The following is a 25,037-nucleotide window of genomic DNA, read 5'->3' on the forward strand; positions in this document are numbered from 1 at the left end:
ATAAACGATTTCCCCGTTTCACAAATATGTTGGTCTTATCAAATAATAGTCCAATGCAAGCTTATAGTCAAACATATGTTTTGTTTTAAATAATTCACTATAACGCGTGGAAACAATCATTCAAAATCTAATAATTTATTGCTCGATTTTTTCTAAATGTCTTAACCAGCTTCAAAGGAATCAAAATTAAACAATAAGAAGTAAGTAACATCTGGAACAATAAATGAGACTAGCAAACAAATCATTATTCCGTTGGTCAAAAACAGGAAGTTAAGCAGTCTAGCTAAGCATCACGGTAAACACAGGACTTACCAAAATTGATTCAACTCAACACAAGAAATATTTCATAGCAAAAACATTGCTCAAACTCTTGTTAGACGATATAATTTCATCAAATACCTTTTTTCCAACTACAATTGTGACCGTTTTCCCAAGCGCTTCGCTTCCCCTTTAGTGAATTGGTTGGTCGGTTCATCCGAAATTCATCCACCCTTATCTCCATGGCTTCGGTTTGTTTGGGGCTTTTCCGATGAACACGCCGGCGGGCCGAGTCACAACAGCTGGGCCAGCATGCTACGATGCGTTCACCGCGCGCGTAGCAGCGATGTTTGTTAGTCAGTCTAGCGAAAACCGTACCACCGACAGGACGCCAATCTTTGCCACTGCACAGTTACGCACACGCAGAAGCTACGGTACAAGCGCCCATATCTACCCGTGTGCCCGCGCTATCTGTCCCTGCATGAGGGTTTGTTTGCATCACGTATCACAGTGAGGTGATTTCGCGTTCTCTTACCCCCTTCTCCTCAGTGCGGGCCGGAGGCAGTGTGTGTGTGGTGGTGTGTACTATTTCATCAGACAAGTAATCCCTGCACGGAGTGTGATTCAGCCGGGTTTTACGAAACCATCGTACGGCCAAAAGTGCAATTTTATGCAAATCCCGCGCGGCAAATCTGTGAAAACAAACGAAGAAGTGATAATAACGGCAAACAGCAGTGTTGCTGTACGGGTTTACGGGTACGGGTGCCGAAGGCCGCTACCAAAAACCAATTTAAAGTGAAATAATTACAACCGAACAAAGATCCTCCTTTACTGCCCACAGCGTACTGTTAGTTTCTTATCAAAGCGGGTCGCTTCGAGCCGAAGTGTGTGGTGGCGTAGCCAAGTGAGCCATGACAAAAGCGAAAAACGAAATATTCACGAAAGTGTTCCGTGCTAGAATTTCCGCCTTTCTGTAGCTACGGCAAGCTCCCGGGGTGAAAGAGTGAGTGGCTTGGGGGGGGGTTGGAGAAAGGCATAAGAAGCAAGATCGTAACACGGTGGCGCGTTCCACAGCATTCCAACGGGATGCTTTTACACCGTTAAAATCCATTGCTCACTGCCGCGGCCGTCTTGATCTGCCCTTTTGCGAAAGAATCGTTTCATCTTCGTTACCCGCGGCTGCGGCCGTGTACGGCTCAATGGAGCATTGTGTGTATGTGTGTGTGTGTTTGCGTTGTGTTGTTGTGTTTCGCGGCAGTGTATTGTAAAAGAGTGTGTTTATTCGTGCAACATAATTCTTAGCCCACACAACACCTTACCCACACACACACACCGTGGGGAGGGGTGGGGGACCGTTGGGCGTTGAAGGATGCCACAATTTATTCCTTCCGTTTTTTCCTAACCTCCTTCGTTGCCGTCTCGGTCTGTGTGTGTGTGTTTCCGTCCCTGCCTGTGTGCCTGTATTGTTGTTCGCACGCGCTCCATTCCACAAACAGAAAGTGTTCTGCCAGCGAGTGAGGGAAAAATTAATTCTGCCTTATTTTATTTATGCATTCAAAAGCGTATTGCCACGTTGCCGCTCGGCGCACTTTCCAGTCCACCTGGAATCACAGTGAGGGCGGAAGAAAAGCCATCGCTCTGCGTCATCAACCCCATCTGTGTGACCACGCGCGCCATGTGCAATTTGCCCGCAGGTTGTGCGGTTCCCCCTATAGTGTGTATGTGTGTGTGTGTAGTGTAGTGTGTGTATGGGGTGTGTGGCACCCACTATTCGATTACCCACTTGTGTGGTACATCGAATGTCGTTGCACGTGTGTGTTCACTGAAAAGAGTTAGTTTTTCACCGTTCCTTTAGGGAAGGTAGTCGTGCTTGTCGCGTCGGTGGCGGTGGTAATTCATTAAACGCGTTTTACCAGACCGCGAGTGAAGACAGGAGCCGCCGGACCAGCCAGCAGTCAGCACAGCAATTTTCATTCCTGGTGCAGCCTGGAAGGTTTTGTTGCCATTGCACATTACCGTTCTCCTCTTGGAAACACAAAAGCTCCCTTCCTTTTCGCCCTTTTCCCTTCACCGCCCCACTCTTTACACCACATTCTTGGTGCGCCTTTCAAAGTCGCAACAAAAACGTCTTTTTACACGTGGAAACCGTCGGTCCGTGCACACTTGAAGACGTCTTTTCATTACTGTTTGCTTTAACCGGCGGTAAAGAAACGCTGTGCAGCACGACGGAGTGCGAGCTCAGCCACTTGAGCCGGCTGCCTCGATGCAGCATAAAGCTACAGTGTGTATGTTTGTGCGTGTCTATGTTCTACTGTGAACGTGCAGTAGAGGTCCTTTGCCGCTTACACGGGGCGTTTGTTGAAGTTGTACAGTTTCCATGGAAGGTGTTACTGAACAGGTGAAAAGAATCTTCCCCCCCACGGTCTCCGGTGAAAGAGGTTAAATTTTAATTAAGAGGGATCTTAACAAAAGAAATAATAGTAACCATTTTCCGTGTCCTACCCTTGCGCAAGTCGCTATAAAGCAGGGGTGCTGTATTAAAAGAAAACTGTCCTTGCATTTCTATTCTCCACTTAATGTTTTTGTCCGTCCAACTCCTTGCACGGGCGCGTTTTAATTTAACCAATCCTTCTCTGTGTCTACTTGATTATCATTCCCTCCTCTATTACATCTGTTATGCCGTCACTTTTCCGTCAGCAGCACAGTGCAACTTATTTGCTGCCAAGGCAACCGAAACAAAACAGTTCAGTGGGTGAGTGAGTTTAAAATAAGCGTGTGGTGCATTTAAAACAAGGGCAAAGGAAACCCCCTACCCATGCTCCATGTGCGTTGGAAGTGTTGTGAGCTGCAGTAGAAACTCAACAAGGCATATTTAAACGCACACACAAACACCTATTCGAGTGCAGTGTAGTGCTAGTACTATCGCGATTTTTTCCTGCCAAAGTTTTGAAACCGGGTCTGCAGTACACACCGTCGTCACCTACGAACCATGTACCCGTACTACGAAACCGACTGGAGCATACTGCCGCCGGAACACAATCGAAGGTAGGTCCGCACGTGTCGCTTACCTGGTAGCCGAAAGAACCCTTACCTCAAACCCCTTCTCCCATTCTTGCGCCCCTCAACTGTACGGATCCTAATGATGGAACAACATGGAAAGCGACATGTCGCGTGTAGAGAGTACACACACACACAATCATCAACATTTTGCTAATGGAGTGAGGGTGGAACTTTCGTGACTTTGGTGGGAGAAAAACTTTTCCTCCTGCAACTGTTTGTTTCATCAACGAATGTGTGTGGGTGTGTGTGTGTTTTTTTTTTTTCAGTTCTGTCTCCTACTTCCTTATCTTCCGGCGTTCTCACGCTACACCCGGTACGAGACGAACATGTGGACGAAGACGACGGATTGCTTGTTGACCTTTTCGCCTGTTGACCTGCAGAACTGGTTTCGTTTCGCTCCTGCCTTTTTGTGTGCCCTTCCTGTTCTCTCGTACAAACGGGGCTTCAGGTTCCAATATCCGGTCTCCGTTTTCTGTCCTCCCGGTTTAACTTCCTGCATCCTGTGCTAGTTCGTTTGCGGGAGACGTTTGCATTCTACCTTTTTTCTCACAGCCCCCCGAGAGTTTGCATGCAAGTGACCTTCTCGTATAGCTCGACAGCCGTGCGCGACTGGATCCATTTCTCAGGATTGGAAAATGGAGGTTTAAATATGAAAAGTGCCTCTTGCCGGTGCTTGCAACGGCTTCCCCGGGTACACACATACGTTTCGAACGGTTCGGTGCACTGTGTGCCTTTGGTTCAATATTTTATTACACACTCCAACGGGTAGTAGTAGTCTACGCCGCCAGACCGCTTGCGGAAACGCTCTCGAAAGCCGGTCACTCGATGCAGATGGCTGTGAGTGTGTGAAGTGTATTGGGAAAGCTGTTGAAAAATGCAACAGTCGATTCATTTTGCATTTTTTCTTTCTCGGTTTTTGAAAGAAAAAAGGTTCTGATTCTCAGTCATGCATCCAGACACTGCTGGCAGACATTCCCATCATCGAATAACTGATGTAACGTGACGTTAGAGAGCCAGCGCAATAAAGGTTTTTTTATATGCTATGGCTCTGAATTTTAGCAAAACTTACCAGATTAGTTTTATAACATTTTGAAAGAGTTTTTGTCGGCAATGACTTTTGGCAAGGGTCACACGGATGCGTTTCCATTTTAATCCTTTTACCTTTTTAGTCATAGCGAGATACTACTATTAAGTTCATCGCTTTCGTTCTAGCTGTTAAGTGTAGATAAGCTGTTTTCTTAACCAAGAAGAGCAGTGAAGTAGATTAAACATGATGGAAACACTTAAAATTGCTTTATATAAAGACATACTGTAAATGTACAAGCTTTTTCTCACCAGTATTAACGGTTTACACATAAATATTGGATTATTTACGTGTATCAGGTTTTTTTTAATTCAACACAAAAAAGAACAAACGAGAAAATGATCATTTTAGTATCTATCGGCGAGAATGATCAAAGAGAATGATAGAAAATTCATTAGATTTAATCAGATCCGTTATGTTTTCTTCTAACCACGTTTTATTGGATTACAATTGTTCGTATTTTTCTGTACGTAAAATATATTTATACCATTTTTTTCAAAATTACTGGTACGACGCGTGCCGAATGGAATGGCTTTTATGGGTTCATATGAAACGAATCTTTGGACTGGGCTGGCGATATATAGGACTAGCTATATTGGTACAGCAGTACACGTACACCAATCAACAAATAGTCAAACCCTTAACGTATACCTCAACTACAGTTGTAGCATCAGCGATAAGAAATAGGCTTGTGTGCTGCCCACATAAACGTGTTGCAAGCGTTGTAATTTGACAGGAATGAACTCTCTGAATCCAGTAATTTATGACACCGATATCAATTTTAGGAAGCAAGATACATTCTTTCGATAGAATTGTTTTTTGAAAGGCAATCCATTTTGTTTACCAATATAAAAATTGTTGAAATTTTCCATTCACACATTCCATTAAAATACTTGTTTCCCCGAATAACGTACTGCAATTGGAAGACTTCAGAAGTCATGGTTGTAATTAAATTCCATCACTCATGTGCAATAAATCGGAATGTTTTAAAACATTCTCTGTATCATATTATTCTCATTTGCAACTTGTGTGTGTGTGTGTGTGTGTGTGTGTGTGTGTGTGTGTGTGTGTGTGTGTGTGTGTGTGTGTGTGTGTGTGTGTGTGTGTGTGTGTGTGTGTGTGTGTGTGTGTGTGTGTGTGTGTGTGTGTGTGTGTGTGTGTGTGTGTGTGCGTGTGTGTGTGTGTGTGTGTGTGTGTGTGTGTGTGTGTGTGTGTGTGTGTGTGTGTGTGTGTGTGTGTGTGTGTGTGTGTGTGTGTGTGTGTGTGTGTGTGTGTGTGTGTGTGTGTGTGTGTGTGTGTGTGTGTGTGTGTGTGTGTGTGTGTGTGTGTGTGTGTGTGTGTGTGTGTGTGTGTGTGTGTGTGTGTCTGTGTGTGTGTGTGTGTGTGTGTGTGTGTGTGTGTGTGAAGTCTGTCGTGTGTTGCCAATAATTCCATTTCTTAACATCGCACCGGTATTTGCCCATCAATCACGATCGATAACGGCGATAAAAAATACCCTTCCCCACACCCTCCTTTGCAATTAAACGCTTCTGCTGCTGTATGTTTCAAATGTGTTCTAGTATTGCAATCAATAAAAATGTCACCTGTGTCATTTGCGGCGAAAAAAAAACGAATTTTTACTTCGAAAGAGCCGGTCAAACCGCAACTTATCTACCGTGTTTATCCGTCGCATCCATTTCGTATCACTTTCACTTGCTCGCTCCTCTTCATCGGCACGTAAATCTAATCGCAAACAGAGCGGTTTGAGTCAGGGGATGATTTGATTGAATGTGGCGCGTATCGTGCAGCGACGAGCGGACAAGTCGCGATGAGCAGGAACCCCTAGCTTGAATGTTTCATTTTCTGGCTCCATCAAACCCGGCCCCGGATCGATTCGCCGACTACTACTACTACTACTACAACACCGGTGACATCAGGTGTGTACGTGCGTACAAACAAACTTTCAATGGGCAATAGACGCCGCGGATCGGAGCAGGAAAACAACTTACAACTTTCCTGCGAATGCCATTCGAGCGTTATGTGTTTCTTGCGTTTGCCCTTTTACCGCACCATTTCTCCCGATGACCTGACTGTTCGATTTGCGGTTACTTTTAAAGTCATCCGGCGTGTATTGAGAGGAATGTTTTTTTTTTTTGTTTCTTATTTATATCCCCTTTTCTCTCTCTCTCCCTTCATTTCTTTCTCTTTCTCTCTCTGCCTCACCTTAAGCGTCTTTCTATGCAATAAAAATACGATATCAGTTCAACTTTTTGCCCACTCGACGAAGGAAGAATGCGCCCGAGGGAGCAAATGTTGACGGAAATTGTTTGTTTTCTTCCCGGTCCTGCCTCCTCCTCCGGTCACATGGATCGTTGCGGGGGCTTGGGGGTGGTGGAGGGAGGGAGTGATACCGCAAGCCTCTCTGTGTTGCCATTTGACAGGATCCGTTCCATTTGCGATTGATGTATTCGTTTCGTTAAGGCCGAAACGCAAAATCCTGTGGCAGCTCACCGGCTTTGAGTGGTTGATATTGATGGGCCACTTGGAGTTGGATTCGGAGCAGAAATATTAATAGCCCACCGGGTAGGGCAGCAACACACATAAGTCGCACGACAAGCCAGAAATGTATATGTCGGGAAGTATATTTTCTCCGTTTTATTGATTTCCGCTGACGTATGGTATGCGAGAATGGTGTGGTACGAGAATTATTGGGAACAAAACTTTTCCTCGTTTTCGTGGGTCAATGGGGGAAAAACTGAATGCTACTTCTACAGTTGACAAGGTGTACTAACTCCTCGCCCCCTCCTCTACTCCCCTTCCCCTTGTGTTAGTTGCTGTTGATGGCCAATGGGGAGGACAAAGTTTTGGGGCGCAATGTGTGCGTCCTTAGGTGTCGTTTGTTTATCTGCTTCGGGTTTGATGTGTTGACTTTATTTACTTCTTGTTAGCGATGTATAGAAGGTTTGTAATCAAGAACATTCCATGTAAAATTCGATTAGAGCAAGGATCGTTTATAGTTAACTGCTTAACTTTACAATCAAACTGTCTTCATTTTTCATCGATCCTTGATCAATCGATAACTTTTATACTTTATTTGACAAACGACAAACAAATTAAAGCAAAACATCAACAAAAAGACTTAAACTACGCTGGAGATAGAATTCCACATATCGTTTCAAGAAAAGCCCGTATACCTTTTAGAAATTTTAAAACTTCATAACCACGTCAATTTTAAATCACTGCTAACAGCATTTCCATGCTAAACTTCCGGATCATAACACCCTCTTCCCATCTCGTTACAGATGCAAACTTGTCTAACTCAATTTAAATCAATTCCGTTACTGCTCTCACAGACGCCTCGAGGAAAAGCGTCCGTCCGCAGCCGGTACACAGTCTTGTACAAACTTTGATGTACCCGCCCTAACACGTCGTTGGTCGTGTAAAACTGTACAACTATCACCCCCAAAAACGCTTCCACAGGTGTCCAAATGTGTCTCTAATGCTGTAAGTCAGCCCTCAGCAAGCTCGCTACACAGCGAACATGTAAAACACGCCTTTTATTTGCCAAAATGTAAATGGGAACATTTCACCACGATAGCCACGATGCTAATGGCGCACTGCTGTCGTCGGTTGACTGGAATGGGAATGCTAATTATCAACGAACGACGGGGCTTTACAATGCCATTGGCTAATAATTTTCAACTTTTCCCGTGTGCCGTGCCGCCGGAGGCACTGTGCCGGAGTTTACTGTTCCATTTTGCGTTCGATGAAAAGCATCACCGCCACAAGTTTACACTATCAGCGATCGTTTAGAATAAAGACCGCTGTGAAAGGCGACGTGAAGCGCACCGCTAAAAACAATCATGTGCCACTCACGATGTATTCGTCTGCAGGAGAATTCCCTTGCGGCACCTTTGTTACGCGATGTTCACTGGTGGTGAGCGCTACAAAACGGTTTTCCCATTTCCGATACGGCCTGATCGCCTGCGAAACGAACGAAACGCGCGCCCTTATTTGAATGGCTTGAAACGTAACCGACCGATCCAAAGCAAAGATTTTGTCGTAGAATGGCGAGAAGAATGTTTACGGAATCGACCGATCCTCTCGCCCTCGCTTACTCTCTATCGTCTGGCACGGCAAAATTCAATCACACCGGTAAACGAGATGAAATTTTTAAATAAAATTCCTTCCTCGATCCTTTCTCCTTCACATCGAAAGACGAAGCTGAACTGCTGGTAATGTAACACCGAACGCTCACCGCGATTTTATGCTAAAAGTGACAGTAGGCTACAGTAGCAGTAAATGCTGCTCAGTGAAATACGACAGCTGAAAGGCACTTATCCGTCTTCGAAGCAGCCATCGTGTCAATTGAATGACGAGATTGACAGTTTACCACAATGGCGAGCGAGGGCGAAAGGGGAAAATGATTGACAAGGTTGTGTGCGAAAGCATCTCATATAACAGCGATTTACATCACACCGAGCATTTAAGCTCTTGCAAGTAGCACGACCACAAGGTTGTTCGATGTAAAACAGTGTTAGGTTTGCAGGTCAAATCGAACAAAAAAATGATGCACAGCCGCTGGGCACAATTTGCCCAATTAGAAGCCTACGCGGTATCGCTTTTCGTTCTGGGCAGCCCAGTCACTTCACTTCAGCCCCAACTTGCTCGGCCACATAACCGAGAGCAATTTATTGGTCAAATAGTGACCAATATTGTGACCCCTTCGCTCGGTCTCTTCCTTCTTATCGGATGGATCACACGCAAGCACAAAAGAAATGTGTACATTCTCCCACCATCAACCCAGCCGTGAAACAATACGTGGCCAATCTTTTCCAGCTGATTAGGTTACAGCTAATGGTAACCATGGTAAGGCATCGCTTTCCCGTAGCATCTCCCAACATCGATGCGGCAGATAGTGGCGACCAAAGTTCGCCTTTCCGGTAAAGTGTGAGTGTGCGGGCAAGAAACACACAATGGCCCCAAGTGGATACGCTCCAGCGAGAGGGATTAAGTGCGTCGGCAGTGCTCAATTTCCGCCCATACCGTGTCGAGCGAGCTGAAACAATATTAACAGCCCAACACTGGCGCGCGAATCGGACGACCGAATATGAATCCTAGGCGAAGCATAATAAAAAAAACAACCTTTTGGACAGTGGGAAAGACAAAAGCGGCCACTCGTACACTCGCATCACATCGGAGACAAATCAGGACAGCGGCAAATAGATGAAAACGACTCCCAATATTGACACGCGATCAGCCTCGGCCCGTACCATGAGGATGAGGCAACGCTGTTTGCTCACAAAATTAGAGCACGTGCCCGTTTTTTCCCCCTTATTCCCGATTATCTGCGGAGAGATGGGGACCATGCGGGGATTGCTGCTGGCGGAGGAGATGCTGTTGATATTCCACCTTGCACTGGCATGTGGAAATTTCTGTGGAATGCTGACCAGCGTAATTTATGGTCAAATCCTTTCCGATACAATTGGCTCCAAGCTTGGCGCTGCCAGCGTTCATCTGCCAGTGCTCCCACGCGTGTCATCTCACGGACTTGTCGTGTGTGTGTGTGTGTGTCATACACACACAGACGTATGTCACATGCTTGACCGTCCCCGGCGGCTGTTCGGATTCCGTGCTCGGAAACATAATTAATCGTTTGTTTGAGCCGGCAGGTCAAATCGCACCGTGTGCTCAAACCGACTCCAAACCGACCGACCGCAAACATATGTTCTAGGGCATGGGCATGTCCACACGCACACACCCACACCCACACACACACACTCCCATCGTTGTGGACTACCACTAAATCCGGTTTAAGTCGGTCTCCAAAGCGGTTCATTTCGGTTGCCTTGGTTGCTTAAAAACCACACTGACTGGCGTGCTGGCGGGAAGGAAGCGGAGCCATTTTATGATTAGAGCCGGGTAGAAAACAGCCGAGAACGAGAGAAACTCGAAACGGTGGTTCAATGGTCGCATGAAATATTAACCAAAAAGCACCCTGCTGCACTCCGAGGCTGTGCTGCTTTCCGAGGTTCCGTGTCCCGTGTTCGGTGCTCCCTTGCAATTTTCCCCCCTCCGGCGGTGGTACCGGTGGAGAGCTGAAGCTGGTTCGGAAATCGTAACGACACCATTTTGAACGCAGCAACCCCTCGGAAGATGGACTAAAATGAAGCGAGAGAGCTTGGCCGAGGGGAGGACAACCATTAACGTACGGCTCGTGGAGCCCACCCGCATCACACTCGAGACGTTCTGGAACGTGAACACGGCCACATCCACGTGCTACGTGCGCACCCGGTTAATGATCGAACGCGAAAATCCCATCACACCTCGTGCGAGGGTGTCGTCCTGGTTCCGGTGTGGTGAAGATTACTTGGGACAAGAAAATGCTCAGTAACAAGGAAGGTTTGCTTTATTTTCCTGGGTGTTGCAAAAGCAAGAAGATGCGAACATTCAGACATACAGCGTGACGTCAATGGAAAACCCGTCCTTCGGGTGGGTTGTGCTGCTTAGCCCTGCGGGAAGTTGGTGTGGAATTGACTGTCGAAAAAAAAGAGCAGTTCAAATGCAAACGCAACAGTTTAGACACCAAAATGGCAAATGGTAAAAGTACAAACTAGCGAAAGCGTCTGTCTGTTCCGTTCACCCTCTGCGCTATTTACACAACACTCTAGCGTGTGCACTCATTCCGTGTTGTGAACTATTGACTCTACCAAACCGGCGGGTGTGCATACCCCCCCATACCCGACCATCTTAATTAGCTCCGTGTCGAACTAATGCGAAGCAACCGCACAGCTCGCTAAAACACCGAAGGTGTCATTTGATGTGGTTAGGGCCAAAGGATCCCACGGCGACGGCAAAGTGTGTCACACCAAACGGGGGAGGCACCGAAAGTTTGCCTTTTCTGTGGGTCTGCTGAATCTCATCGGTTCGGTTCCCCATTTCTCAGAATCTTTGATGGTTTGATTGAGCAAACGGTCAAATGAAACAGCGGGTTGTGGGAAGGAAAGGGTAACTCTAATGCGCTTGTCGCGACACCCCGACACTGGGTCGATCGATGCCATCTAGGTTACGGTACTTCTCGGGAACCATTAACCCTATAATACCTCTTACTTATAGCGAAATTGTTTCGTAATCTTTTTCTGATTCCTTTCGAACCTTTGGTCCACCCGAACGAGGGTGCCTGCTCGTTTTTTTTTTATTATTTGAAGCCCTTTTCTAGGCCGTAAGCAAACGTAAGCAAATTAAAGCGTTGAACCTTTTCGGCGGCATCGTCTACCCACAAAAGGGTCTATTGAAGGTACGCTGCTGGGGAAGACTAGAACGTTTGAGGAATAAGTTTTTTGAAGGTTAAATTGGGAGTGCATAAATGGCAAGAAAACCCAACAACAACAACAACAACAAAAAATGAACTGAACAATCACCGAAAGAATGGACGCAGTGCAATGCTTTGCGCTCTTAATCCTATCCAACAGCCACCAGGCGGCTCCATGGTGGAGTGCAATGTGGAGAAAACGATTAAAAAAATAAAAACACCGGCTTGGGAAACACAATTCCCCGAACTGATTTAATGTTTGCACTACCCGATTTGGGAAATTGGCCACAGAACGAGAAACGAAGAGAGAGAAAGAGAGATGAAAAAGTGGCGTAAATACCCCAAGAGAACGCTATGCTTTGCCTTCTTTCGGTAAAAGAAAGCTCAGTTTCCCTCTTGATGGTGATGATTCGGTTTTAAAAATAGCAACGAATAGTTAATGAGCTTTCCCTCCACCAATGAGGGTTTATTCTTCCTCCTTCCCCCTTTTCACAATGCCCTTTCCGCTCCCTGTAAATGAGCTTACCACCCGGCAGCATCGGGGCAGCATCAGCTGCATGCCTTCATCCCGATCCCGCGCGCCTTGTTGGTCGTACCACCCGCATTGCCCGTAGTGCCTGGTAACCATCTGTACACTAATGTGCATTGCCACTGCCATTACCATGTCGCTTTCGCTTAATGTATTTTAACCGTTAAACAACGATTTATCGAATTGGCACACCGACTGTTGTCGTCGTCGTCGTCGTCGTCGTTTGCCATTCAACATCCGGAACAGCCGTGCAAGCGGTGCTCTGTAGTTTTGCTCCGGTTCGGTTGATCAACCTGTGATTTATGCATAATTTCTTCCGCTCTCGGATGGGTTTCCGCCATTTTTGCAGCGCCTGCTTTGACGTAAAGGAAAGAAAGCGACTACAACGGTCGCACCGGAACCTTCACTATTCAACGGTCGAGCGGTGCTCTGGTGGCCGTTCTGAACGGACGATTGAGTGCTCCGGTGCCGGATGAAATGTCCCGTAGCGTGAAACCCGACCCCGGGGTGGCGAGCCGAACGAAAGCGAATTTGGGTAATAAATTTCTATGACCTTTCTTGCAGTCAGCATTCGGTAGAGGAACGATACCAAAGGAAAGCCGCGTTACGGGCTCGGCTTTTATACCCATTCGCTCAAGTATCGGTCATTTCCATTCCATTTTTCTTACCTTCCCGTTCACTCGAGCCCTATAGGAAAAAGCTTACCCTTTTTGCGGGGAGTGTGGCAAGGTTATTTTATCTCTCTCTCACTCTCGCTTCGCGCACTACGCGAAAAATGTGTCGTATTTTATGTTTATACCCTACATTAACACTTCACTTTACGGTGTATATCATCGATGGACCGAGTGGACTGACCGGTCAGCCGGCCGGCCGGCCATTCACGTTGATGGATGCCTGGGTTAGCTCGTAAACGATTTGTCAACGCGCGATTTCGGTCGTGCAAGGTTCAGTCGTGCAGATTAGTGGGACGCTGTTTTGTTTCTAAAGCGCGATAGCGTAGGGTTGACCACAGCACACCAAACGAAGGAGGATGGAAGCGAGGGAAGGAAAAGTCACCAATTTTTCTTTCGCGATTCTTTTGCCGCGCTAAAATACACAATGTTTGGGTGGAAGATAGGTCGAGCGATGGTACAACGACACGTTTAATTTGGACGAAAAAGGGAACACTGGAATTGTTAATTCTAAAAGGATTAAACGGTGTCCGTGCCAACGGGAATCTCGCTTGGAATTAATTACTTTTTTCTCGTTGTTTTGTAAGCTGTGTCATGTTGTGATAACGTAGACCGTTCTTTTCTTGTCGCTGCTGATTTCGGTTTCGAAAGTTTATCCCTCTTTGATTTAGACCCTCCAAAATGGGTAAGCGATTCTTTGTTAGTTTTACTGCTGTTTGAAAGGATAATCTGGTTATAAAAATGTACCGCGTGTCAAATGCGATTACTTTTTTTTGAGGCGCGGTTTTTTATCGACAATTCTTATGCTATACAAAATATGAATAACAATACACAAAACATTCATGCTTCGTCACAAAGGTTTTGTTTTATTTGGTTTAGAGATTACTAAGATATAGCTGATGATTTTGAATCTCTTTTTTTTAACTAACTTTTCTATACAAAACCTCATAACTGTTCTTGAAGTTATATTGATTTCATATAAAAAAGATCAAAATATGCTTAAGGCTTAGATATATAAATGGGATACTTTGCATTGCATGTATCTTTTATACCATTAATCCAATAGAAAAAAATTGTTTGAATGAATCATAGGTTATGTTACAATGTATTTTTAAAAAATATGAAAAAAATATATTAATCGCCTTTTCGACGAAATTCTTGAACCGGCGCACAGCTGTTTTAGTCACTGATCTGGTCAGTAAATTCCACCTATTCTACATTTGTATGATGTTGCGTGCAACAGTCGACTTGGGCAAATTTAATTGTTTTGCCAGCTCCCAAGATGACAATAATGGATTAAGCAGATAGTTGTGCACTATCAAATTTCGCTTCTCTTCTTGCATGTCGAACATCTTCGAGCAGGAATATCTAAATTGGATGAAAATTTGACAAAGTGTAGTTTTTTTTCCGTAGTCAACTAAACTCTGTCAAAAGATTCCATTTTTGTTCACAGGGGGCACCACTGTAATTCGAACAATGTGCCCCATTTCTAAATGAACCAAGCTTTATTTATATTTTAATTTGTATATTGATAAGTAAGTTTAACATAAGTGTTAATAAACAAGTATTATATATATAATACTTGTTTATTATTATGTTATGCGAGGGACATATTAAGTCTTATAAAAAAAACATTTATTTTTCTTAATCAACCTAATGCGTCTATCGCTGGTGAGTTACAATTCTGAACTGACTTAAACTCCCTAGTCCTAACTAGCTCGAGCCTAAGCCTATTGCGCCGATGTTTCACGATGTCATCTTCGGGCGGATGTTCTACGACGGTTGTCTTCGGGCGGATGCTCCACGACGGTTGTGTTCGGGCGGATGCTCCACGACGGTTGTCTACGGGTAGATGCTGGTGATCGCTGCTCCATCGGGCATGGCACATTTTATGCTAGCTCAGCATAAAATGTGTTCTGCGATGTTTCGCTGTGCCGAACCATGGGAGGGTGCTATGATGATCTTGTGGTGTGGTTCTCGCGAGAGGAAGTAGATGTCTGCTTTGCTTCCGTTTAGCTGGAACTACACCCTATGTGTGTAACATAACTCCTCCGAGGGTAGATTGAAGTTCGTCCTCGAAGTTCTCGCTGGGTGGTGTCTTCTTGACTTTGCGCGATCTTCTGATGATTGCTGATTCAATGGTGATATTCGTGTATTTTCTTGTTTTTATGTACACGAATACAATGATCGTCAGTATTGCTATTGTAATAGTTATGCTTCCAAATATTGTGAAAGTAATTTTCACATGAGAATACTGCTTTAATGCGATATGTTCGAGATGTTTTCTGTTGGAAATCATTTCATTTTGGATTTTTGTAATGTTTGTTGTTTCTATGATATTCCAATTTACTGTAAGGTTGGGGAAAGCTCCTAGTACTTCTTTTGCACTTGTTGTTGTTTCTTCTGACGTGAAGGTGTGGTTATCAATTGATATTGTGCAATTATTGAATGTAAGAATGAAGTTCCCGTTAAGTATTCGATCGTGCGGTCCACAGTTCGATTTTACTTGCGAATTTTTTACGTTATTCAGCAAGATTTTATTGTTCGTAACGAGAGTGACCATTGTTTTGTCGTCTTCAATAGCTTGGCAGTTGCTTTCTTTGCCATCTAATATTGGCATGAGGCAGGTGTCTTTGAACGGTTTTGTGTATTCGCCTAGCTGCACCAAGTCGAATGGTTTGTTTGTTAAAAATATTCCTTGTTTGCTCATAATGATGTATTGTGGTATGTTAACTATAGTTGAATCGTTTAAGGTGAGCGGTACGATTTGGAATATTTTACAATTATTTTCGACTTTGGGAATTTCCAATATGTAAAACAACATCTTTTCTTTTATAGCAATTTTTGGTATTGCGTATTTCAAGGCTTCTTCTAGAAATTGCGTTTGAATACCTTGGTTGTTGATTATCGTTTCGATAGCAAGTATCTCGTTAATGGATAGCAGTTTACTATTCGTTAGTTGTATACGTGTTCGTAGGATTGCATCTTCTATGTCTTCTAAAATGCGGTTAGTTGCATCCATGTATACTAGTAAAGTAATTGCATCTATTTCTTGTAACAATAGCTTTTCTTTAGTTGAGTGTTTTTCTATCAGCAAGTTGATCGTTACAGTCATTTCGGCAATTTTGTTATTAATAACATTGTTAATGTTGATTTGTGCATTGTTTTCACTGATCAGGTCGTTTAGTGTTTTGTTGATGATTCGAAGGTCTTCGGCGTCTGGTGTACCCGCAAGCCATTTCCATGCTGATCCTAGCATATCCCAACGCTTGTGACGGTTTCTTGAAGGCGCTAGCTGGTTAAGTCTATCTTTGATTTCCTTACTCCTTTCTATTATTAAGTTTGATATAGGGAGTTTCTTATTGACTTTTCTTGCTATCTCTTCAAATTTAATTACATTGTGTTCGATATTTGTCATATTGATTGGATGTATGATTTTCATTATACCGTTTTGAATTTTACATTCTTGCTTCTCTATGAGTAGTACGGGATCCTGATTGAGATTCCTGATTTGGAGAGATGCACCATGAACGTAAGTTATTAGGATGGTCATCAATATTAGTTTTTGCATCTAAAAAGATAAAGATTTTATTCGTTTAATTTTGTTTTTGTTTCTTTTGATATTCTTAAAATTTTTAAACGTTCTTGTGTTATTTTGTAAAACTTTTGTTGGATTTGCCCTGGGGTCTAACTTTTTCCTAATGTTTGGTTTAACATAAACTTCATTGTTTTCTTCAAGGTCTGGGGGTTCTTCTTTTTGTTCATTTCGCTTGATTTGGATTAGTTTAGCATTTTCTAAGTTTTCTTTTACTTTCTTGAATAACTCCTGAATATTTTCATTTCGCCTGTTTGTTTGGTTAAAAACAATTTCATTTGGGGTAAATTTTGTTGACGAATGTACCGAGCTATTATATAAAGATACTGCTAACAGTATTTTTTCTTCGGTATTTAAATCGGGAAACTTGTGTTTATTTGTGTTAAATACCTCGATGATTGTGGAATGAGTTTTTTCTACTTGACCATTTGATTCTGAGCAAGAGGCATAAACTAATTCAACATTCAGGTTAGCTAAATAGTTTTGAAGTTGTATAGATCTGAAGGTCGTCTCATGATCTGTTACTATTTGTGTAGGGATTTCGTATGTTGAAAAATATTGTGCTAATGCATTTTTAACATCGGTTAGATTTTTCGTTTCGATTTTTATAAGTTGAGCATGTTTTGAAAATGAATCCACTAGTGAAAGGAAGTTTTTATTATCGATTTGAAAAATATCCATGTGAACGCGTTGAAACGGTGTTTCAGTTACTGGTCTAGGGGATAATTTTATATTGTATGGTTTCCTTTCATATTTATGTATATTACAGATTCTACATAAATTGCATATTTTTTTGATTTTGGATATCATTTTGGGGAAAAAATAAGCTCTTTTTAATTGATTTTCAACTTCAGTTATTCCTCTATGAGCTCTATCATGTTCTTTGGAAACAATAGCGTCTTGTCTGTTTTCATTGGTTACATCTTGTACAATTTTCTGAGTGAGAACAAAATGTCCTTTTTGATTAAAAAATTTACGGTATACAGACTGTACCAATGGAATTATCTCTTCCGGTGCCATTATTGCAGATTGTTTATTGTTGTGAAAAGCTATCAGTTTTTCTTTAATATCTGATTCATCAAATTGAGGTTTACAGATAACTACTCTTCGAAAATTAGGAAAGGGACTTTCTGTAATTGTTGAATCGATATGAGAAATTTTAAATATTATTTGGTTACGATAATTATTAATGGGTCTTTCTGAAAAGTGAATGAAATAGTTGTCAGAAGTTTCAGCTGAATGAACTGTATCTGAATCACTTTCGGATGTTGGTGGGTTATTATGTTGAGAATCTGAAATGGAATTTGTTTCGTTAGCATTCATATCCATTGTGAGATGGTTCTTCCGTTCTTCAAGTGGTGCCTTGTTTTTTGTTTCTGAAAGACAGGAAATGGTATTAGTTTCATCTTTTCGACTCAAAGCGTCAGCAACAACGTTTGCTTTTCCTTCTTTGTATTGTATATCGTAGTCAAAGTTTTCTAGTTCCAATCTCCATCTAAGAATTTTAGAATTTCTGGTGGAAGTTTTAATAAATGTCAACGGTTTGTGATCCGTTATCAATGTGAATTTTTGACCATAGAGATATGGATAGTATTTATTTACTGCCCAAATTATTGCTAAGGCTTCTTTTTCTGTTGTAGAATAATTATTTCTGTTTTATTTAATGATCTGCTTGCGAATGCAATTGGTCGTTCTATTTTGTCTTGTACTTGTGATAGTACTGCTCCTAATGCATAGTTGCTTGCATCCGTCGTTAGGATAAATGGTAGGTTGAAGTTAGGGTATGAAAGTATTTGGTCCGATGTCAAGATGTTTTTAAGTTTCTCGAATGCTTGTGTGTAATTTGTATCTTTAACATTTACTGTTTCTTCTTTTTTTAGGTATTGTGTCAAAGGTTTGGCAAGTTTCGAAAAGTCTTTAATAAAACGTCTGTAATATCCTATCAGTCCAAGGAATTGTTTAATTTCTTTCTGGTTGGTTGGGAGTTTCCAGTTTTTTATTTTTTCTATTTTAGTTGGGTCTGGTTTTATCCCTTCTGCTGTTATTACATGTCCTAGGAATTCTGTTTCTTTTTTTAAGAATTCACATTTATCAAGCTGAATTTTCAAATTAAATTCAGATAATCGTTTCAATATAATTGAAATATTTTGCAAATGATGTTTTAAATTGTTACCAGTGATTATTATGTCATCTAAATAGACATAACAAAATTTTCCTATAAATTCTTGAAGTATGTTATTCATTGCTCTTTGGAATGTGGCAGGAGCGTTTTTGAGACCAAAAGGCATTCTTGTAAATTTAAAATGACCTTTGTCTGTAGAAAAAGCGGTTTTTGGACTGTGTTTTGGATCCATTTCGATTTGATGAAATCCAGATTTCAAATCTAGTGTTGTGAAATATTGTGATTTTCCTAGACTATCTAAAATGTCTTCGATTTGTGGAATAGGAAATTTATCATCGATGGTTTTTTCATTAAGTTTACGATAATCTATGACGACTCTAATTTTCTTTTTACCAGAAGCGTCTGTTTTTTTCGGTACAACCCAAATTGGTGACGAATATGGACTTGATGAGGGCTGTATAACACCTGTTTTTAGCATTTCTTGAATCTGTTCCTCTACATCTTTTTTAAAGTGATGAGGATATCTGTAAGTTTTTGTGTAGGTCGGCATTTTATCATTAGTGATAATTTTATGTTTTACAGCTGTAGTGCAGGTCAGCTTTTCGTTTTCCCGTAGTAAAACATTTTTGTTTTCGAGAATGATTTGATATAATTTTTCTTTTCGAAATTTGAAAGGTGGCTTGTGCGAATAATTTTATCTAGAGTTTTTTCATTGATAGCATCGTTATATTCTATTGGAATAGGAGTTATAGTTTCAAAATTATTATCGTTGATATTAAGTTCTTTGTCATAGGATTTTATTTTCTTTTTACTGCTCAGGATTTTAACTATAGTTTTGTTGTCACTGGCATTGTAAAGACCTGGTTCAATAACGGTGTCATTATCAAATTTTTGGAAGGTTGGGACTAGCCAATCTCCGTCTGTATTTGTTTTTACTTCGATGTTATGTGAGTATAGTTTTTTTGCCGGATAATATTTTTTAAATGGTATTTCAATATTTTCAATTTCTAGTTGTTCTTTTTGTAATTAATAATGGCATTGTTTCTAGCCAAATATTCGGATCCTAAGATTCCGTCGAAAAAGTGATGGAAGTTTAGTTCATAATAGGTTTGGCAAGGAAGGTTATAGCCGATAAGATTTGCTTTGCCTTTCTTTTCAATGGTATGCTTTCCTGAAATATTTTTTATCGTTATATTTTCAGTACTTTTGCAATTTCTTACTATTCCTGGGCGAATGACATTTTTGTTCGCTCCAGTGTCTATTAATATTTTTATGGTTTGTTGGGTCACACTGTTTTGACTTGTTAGGTAAGGAAGGTAGTCTACGTTTTTTCTGGGTTTATTTTTCCCCAACAAAAATTTATGTCGATATTTTCTTCTTCATCTGATTCCGAATCAGACGGTACTTCGTTGGAGCACACTTCATTGTTATGAAGTTGCTTCCGGTTGAGGGTCAACTTACTTTTAGTTGATTCCACTTCCATGGGTTGTGGAATTTTTTCTTTTTTGCTCTCATATTTTTCGTTGCCATGATTTGGTGAATATCTATCTCTCGTTTTATATTCTTGATTTTTGGGTTTTTGAATCTGATTTTTGGATTGAGATGGTTGTGTCGAATCGATACGATTCGCGACATTTTCCGAACATTTAAATTTGCATACGAAAGCGTATGCTGCTTCCAAATCCTTGGGAGTAGCTGCTTGCGCATAACCGAAATAAGGTTGTTTTAGGCCAGCTAAAAATGCTGCTAAACCATCCTCTTCAATAAAATCATTTATAGCGTCCCAATTTTTTCGATATTTCTCGTTCTGTTTAGCTTGGGTTTTTATACTTTGCATGATCTCATTGATTTTATTGTAATATTTGTGAATGCTCATATTATCAGTCATTTTAGTTTGCCAAAGTTGACTTTTATAATAGGTAATCTCTTGTCGATCTCCTAAGGCGTTTAAGAGAATCTCTTTTATTCCTAGAAAAGTATTAGGGTTTCCAGCAAGACAAATTATATCTTTTGCTCTTCCTTCTATTTTATTTATTACGGCTGTAACAAATATTGACATTTGTTGTTCTGACACGATGCCATGAAAAATCTGTAAGGTGCTTTCGGCTGTGTTTAGCCATGATGCTAATTGTTTTCTATTACCGTCGAATTTCGGTAATGATTTTATCGGGTCAGGGATTTTGCATAGAGATTCGTATGAGTCCAATCTTAGTTCTCCTGTCGTTTGTCTCGATTGATTAGCTTGCAAATTCTGCACGACTTGTCGCAGAGCAAGAATTTCATTTTGCAATGATTCCATTTCCATTTCGTTTAAGTTCAACGAATTGACTGATGGAATATCCGATTTAAGTGGAATATGTGAATACTCTTTGGAGTGTTCCGAACTAGAGTTTTCCGTATCCGAATCGGTGTTGCCAAGTTTTTTACTGAACAGTTCCCTTGCTTTCCTTAGAGCGTTTTGTGTTTTGGGTAACTTCGGCATTAACTTGTTTTGTTTTATTTGGTATCGCGGGCCCTATCTGGTAGTACTCCCTACGATGTCACAAATTTCGTCTATCTTGTAGTGCGAAAATTGTGTAAAAGTAACACCTATCTAATAGTATGTATACTTTCTACTTGCACGGTCTATCTGGTAGTGCCTTGCAAGGACGTGAATGTCACAAACTTTAACGAGTCAATATGTCACGTCTATCTGGTAGTGCGCATACACATTAACTTTTTAAACTTGTACACTCGCGATTTCGTTGTAAGTAATTGTCACTTCACTTTACACTATTTCCGTGGGCCCTATCTTGTAGTTCTCCCACGAAAGCTTCACCTATCTGGTAGTATGAATTCGTGCACAGAAATAAACAAAATACTTACGTTATTGCTGTCGTGTCGCGGGTTCGTGCTAACTTTGCCAGTTACTGGATACTTGAAGCGCGGGGGATCCTCTACTCCTCGGCGGAAATTATTTCCTTTGGTGCTCTGGATGCTTTTGCGGGATCGCTTCGACGAAATTTATTAGGTTCCGCCTTTCCACTTGTTACACTTTAAGCATTTAACACTCCGGACGGCTGCGCCAGTTATGCGAGGGACATATTAAGTCTTATAAAAAAAACATTTATTTTTCTTAATCAACCTAATGCGTCTATCGCTGGTGAGTTACAATTCTGAACTGACTTAAACTCCCTAGTCCTAACTAGCTCGAGCCTAAGCCTATTGCGCCGATGTTTCACGATGTCATCTTCGGGCGGATGTTCTACGACGGTTGTCTTCGGGCGGATGCTCCACGACGGTTGTGTTCGGGCGGATGCTCCACGACGGTTGTCTACGGGTAGATGCTGGTGATCGCTGCTCCATCGGGCATGGCACATTTTATGCTAGCTCAGCATAAAATGTGTTCTGCGATGTTTCGCTGTGCCGAACCATGGGAGGGTGCTATGATGATCTTGTGGTGTGGTTCTCGCGAGAGGAAGTAGATGTCTGCTTTGCTTCCGTTTAGCTGGAACTACACCCTATGTGTGTAACATAACTATATGCTATATATTTGACACCATTGATGCAGTTTACTTAAGGAACACAAGAAATTGCATAGGATAAGACATGTACAGAATTCCATTATAGGAAAAATACCATTATGCTCGACATATTCACTGGACCTAACCTGTTAGGATCAAGATAATATAAAATGAACGATAAAGATTGGCTCGACGCAATAAGTATGGCAGAGAACATTTCAAATGCTACCAATATGACAAGATGTGCTGACAACTTTTAACTGTGCATGTTTCATTGGAAATGTAAAAAAGATATTACAACCACTTGCCTTCTAATTTGATGTCAGATACAGTGCGTAACAACTAACCTTCTAATTTGGTGTTAGATACGATGCGTAACAGTAGGTTACAACAGGTTACAATTAGAGTGAATTGTACATTAAATAATTGAATTTATACGAACTACTTTACCATAATAAAAAAAAAAAACAGACAAGCAATGCATTCTTCCTCTTAGCATAAAGTTTTACGTGGTTTACATTAATAATTTGGACCAAACCTCGTGTAGTCAGTATATGATATGGTCCGGCTAAAGATTGAATCATGCCCGCGTATATAAAAGTTTATCAATTCATTCAACTCTAATTTCCAAACGTTTTTTTTTTTTCAAACCCTGTATCTTTCTCATTACTCCTGGTATACTTTGTCACTTTGATTTATGTCTCAAGTGTATACAAGACCATTTTTATAACGACAACAGCAACCAACTACTAAAACATACATACTTCCTGTTTACTGCACTAGCTGTGGAACGTTAGCTCGTACGCAAGCAACCACAACAACCAACACCGATATTGGGGTTTGTCATCGTTTGTAAGTCTTTGACGTAACATCACGCGTTCCCTCCGCTCTCCATTTTGAAAAATCACCACAGCGTAATTCAGTAACCTTATTCTCCCGGTACCTCAACTGGTATCCCCTCGCTGGGCTTTTAAACCGCGGATTTCGGCATCTTTACTTTATCCTTCGTGTCTGTTGGCGCTCCCCAGGGTGCTGCTGCTGCTTGAACACAGGGTGTCGAAATGTGGCCAACTTGTGGTACTAATCCTACACTTCTGCAGCCAGTGCTGACACCCGATGTTAAACCGTACGCTACGAGTATGTGTGTGTGTGTGCGTGTGTTGTTTGTGGTATCTTATTATCTTATCTTCGAAGTCATGTTCGAACCCAGCACACAACACGGTACTGTGTCGTTCGCCGAACTGATGGAAAAACGACAGTTGGCAAGATTATTACATTCTGCGACTTGTGCTCGGTGGCTTTCTGTTTTCTTTTCTTCTGAGTTTTTGGCAAAATCTTTCACCCTCTTCCATCGACCATGGTAAGATGCACTCACTTGTGCAGATGACATTCATGTCCCCAACCACACACCATCAGCACAAGCACTCCGTTCCAGTGCGCTGTTGGTTGTCTCGTTGTGCACCAACCATAGTGCACGGTGGTACGAGCCACACACCACACCACTACCAAACTGCAACTGGTTGTATCTTATCAGCAGATAAGAGCACTTGACGTTCAATCTCTACGTCCTCGTCACCAGCGTGTGTGCTGAACTGTGTGAACCAGAGTGAAAAACAGAGAAAGACAGACGAATGGGGAGCATGAGGATCGAGCACATACACACACTCACCCTGCTTGTGCAAGTATGTTTCTTCAAATGGGAAAACATACGGAATATTGCTGGCACTGGTTTTTCGTTTTATGTGTTGACGGTGCTGTTTTCGTTGTGCTGTTCCCATTATCCGTGTACCGTTGTGTTTGTTGGGTGTGCAGTGTTTATCCTTGCCTTATCCACAGCACACTTTATCGACTTTATCAATATCGTTACGGCTCGTTGGCTGATTCAACTCTTTCTCCATCGTGTTCGGCTGTATGTGGGAATGTGTGTATGTGTGTGTTTGAGTTCGTTAATGAGTGAAGCATCGATCGAAACCACCTTGTTATCCTTCCATCGGTGCATCAGCAAACGGTGGTTGTTTGAAAATCTTGCACTATTTAACACTTTGTTGCACACCATGCCATCATGGCTGTGCTCTGGGATTTACCGTACATCATCGTTCCAACATCGTTGTACTGCTTTACACCTGTACGCCAAGCGTCCGGGATAAACGCGCCTACGATAAGACAAATTTAAATGAACCCTCGCCAATCGATAGAATCGACCGTTCGGCATTGCGGTGTGGGAGAAATGGAAAGCTATTCACCGCCCAAGGCAATGGAGCAATGCTTTTGGTTCCAGAGGCCCGCGCGATCACAATTTGGTGTGCTGGTGGCGCACGATTATCACCGGAATGGTAATTTTACCACACACACACCCACATAATCACGCGCCCGCGTGCCCAAATACGCCCGTGCTCATTTACCAAACACTTGAACGGGGTTTGCGTTAAATTACGGCGAAAATGAAAAAAAAAAAATCCACTGTACTATTACTGCTGCTGGCGGGAGATGTTGGTGGGAGACTGGGCTGAAGATGGCATTTCGCAACAAAGTGTACGCTCACATCTTTCAGGGGAAGTTGAAAATTGAAAACCGAAGTAGAAAAAGCAAGCAGACGACACGTTGTTTTGTCTATGCAAACATGACAAGGCGGTAGGCGACCGTGTTCCATAGGCACATTGCACTGAATTGATTGAATTATCGATCCGACCGACTGCTTACTAAATGTGAAGCAAGTCACACAGCCAGCTCCAGATTTATTTCGTAAAAAAGAAGCATGCTATCAATCAATCAGACAATAAACCGTCTTGAACCGTACAGTGCTCGGTTGAGATAAATCTGATTTGTCGCGAAAATGCGTACAAAAAATCGTTAAACATCAAACAATTACGACCTGCGTCGCATTCAGCTTAAAATGTAAACCATTTTAAAACGTGTTAACAAAT

The 25,037-nt window shown here is 42.0% G+C and overlaps 1 protein-coding gene across 9 annotated transcripts in view; it reads left to right on the top strand.

The window, feature by feature from the left end:
• Positions 1-575: 575 nt before the first annotated feature.
• Positions 576-25,037, top strand: part of LOC120897277 (AP-1 complex subunit gamma-1-like) — a 42,620-nt gene continuing 18,158 nt past the window's right edge. The window contains exons 1-2 of one of the 9 annotated variants that reach the window (XM_040302017.1): positions 576-773; positions 2,956-3,303. In XM_040302017.1, coding sequence (XP_040157951.1) covers positions 3,248-3,303 — 56 coding nt within the window. In that variant the 5' untranslated portion in view covers positions 576-773; positions 2,956-3,247. Of the gene's footprint in view, positions 774-816; positions 837-1,038; positions 2,252-2,955; positions 3,304-25,037 lie in introns of those variants that run through there. The other 8 variants (XM_040302016.1, XM_040302021.1, XM_040302020.1 and 5 more) reach the window with 8 other exon arrangements.

The sequence above is a fragment of the Anopheles arabiensis genome, chromosome 2, assembly GCF_016920715.1.
Source record: "Anopheles arabiensis isolate DONGOLA chromosome 2, AaraD3, whole genome shotgun sequence".
Lineage (NCBI taxonomy): Eukaryota > Metazoa > Arthropoda > Insecta > Diptera > Culicidae > Anopheles > Anopheles arabiensis.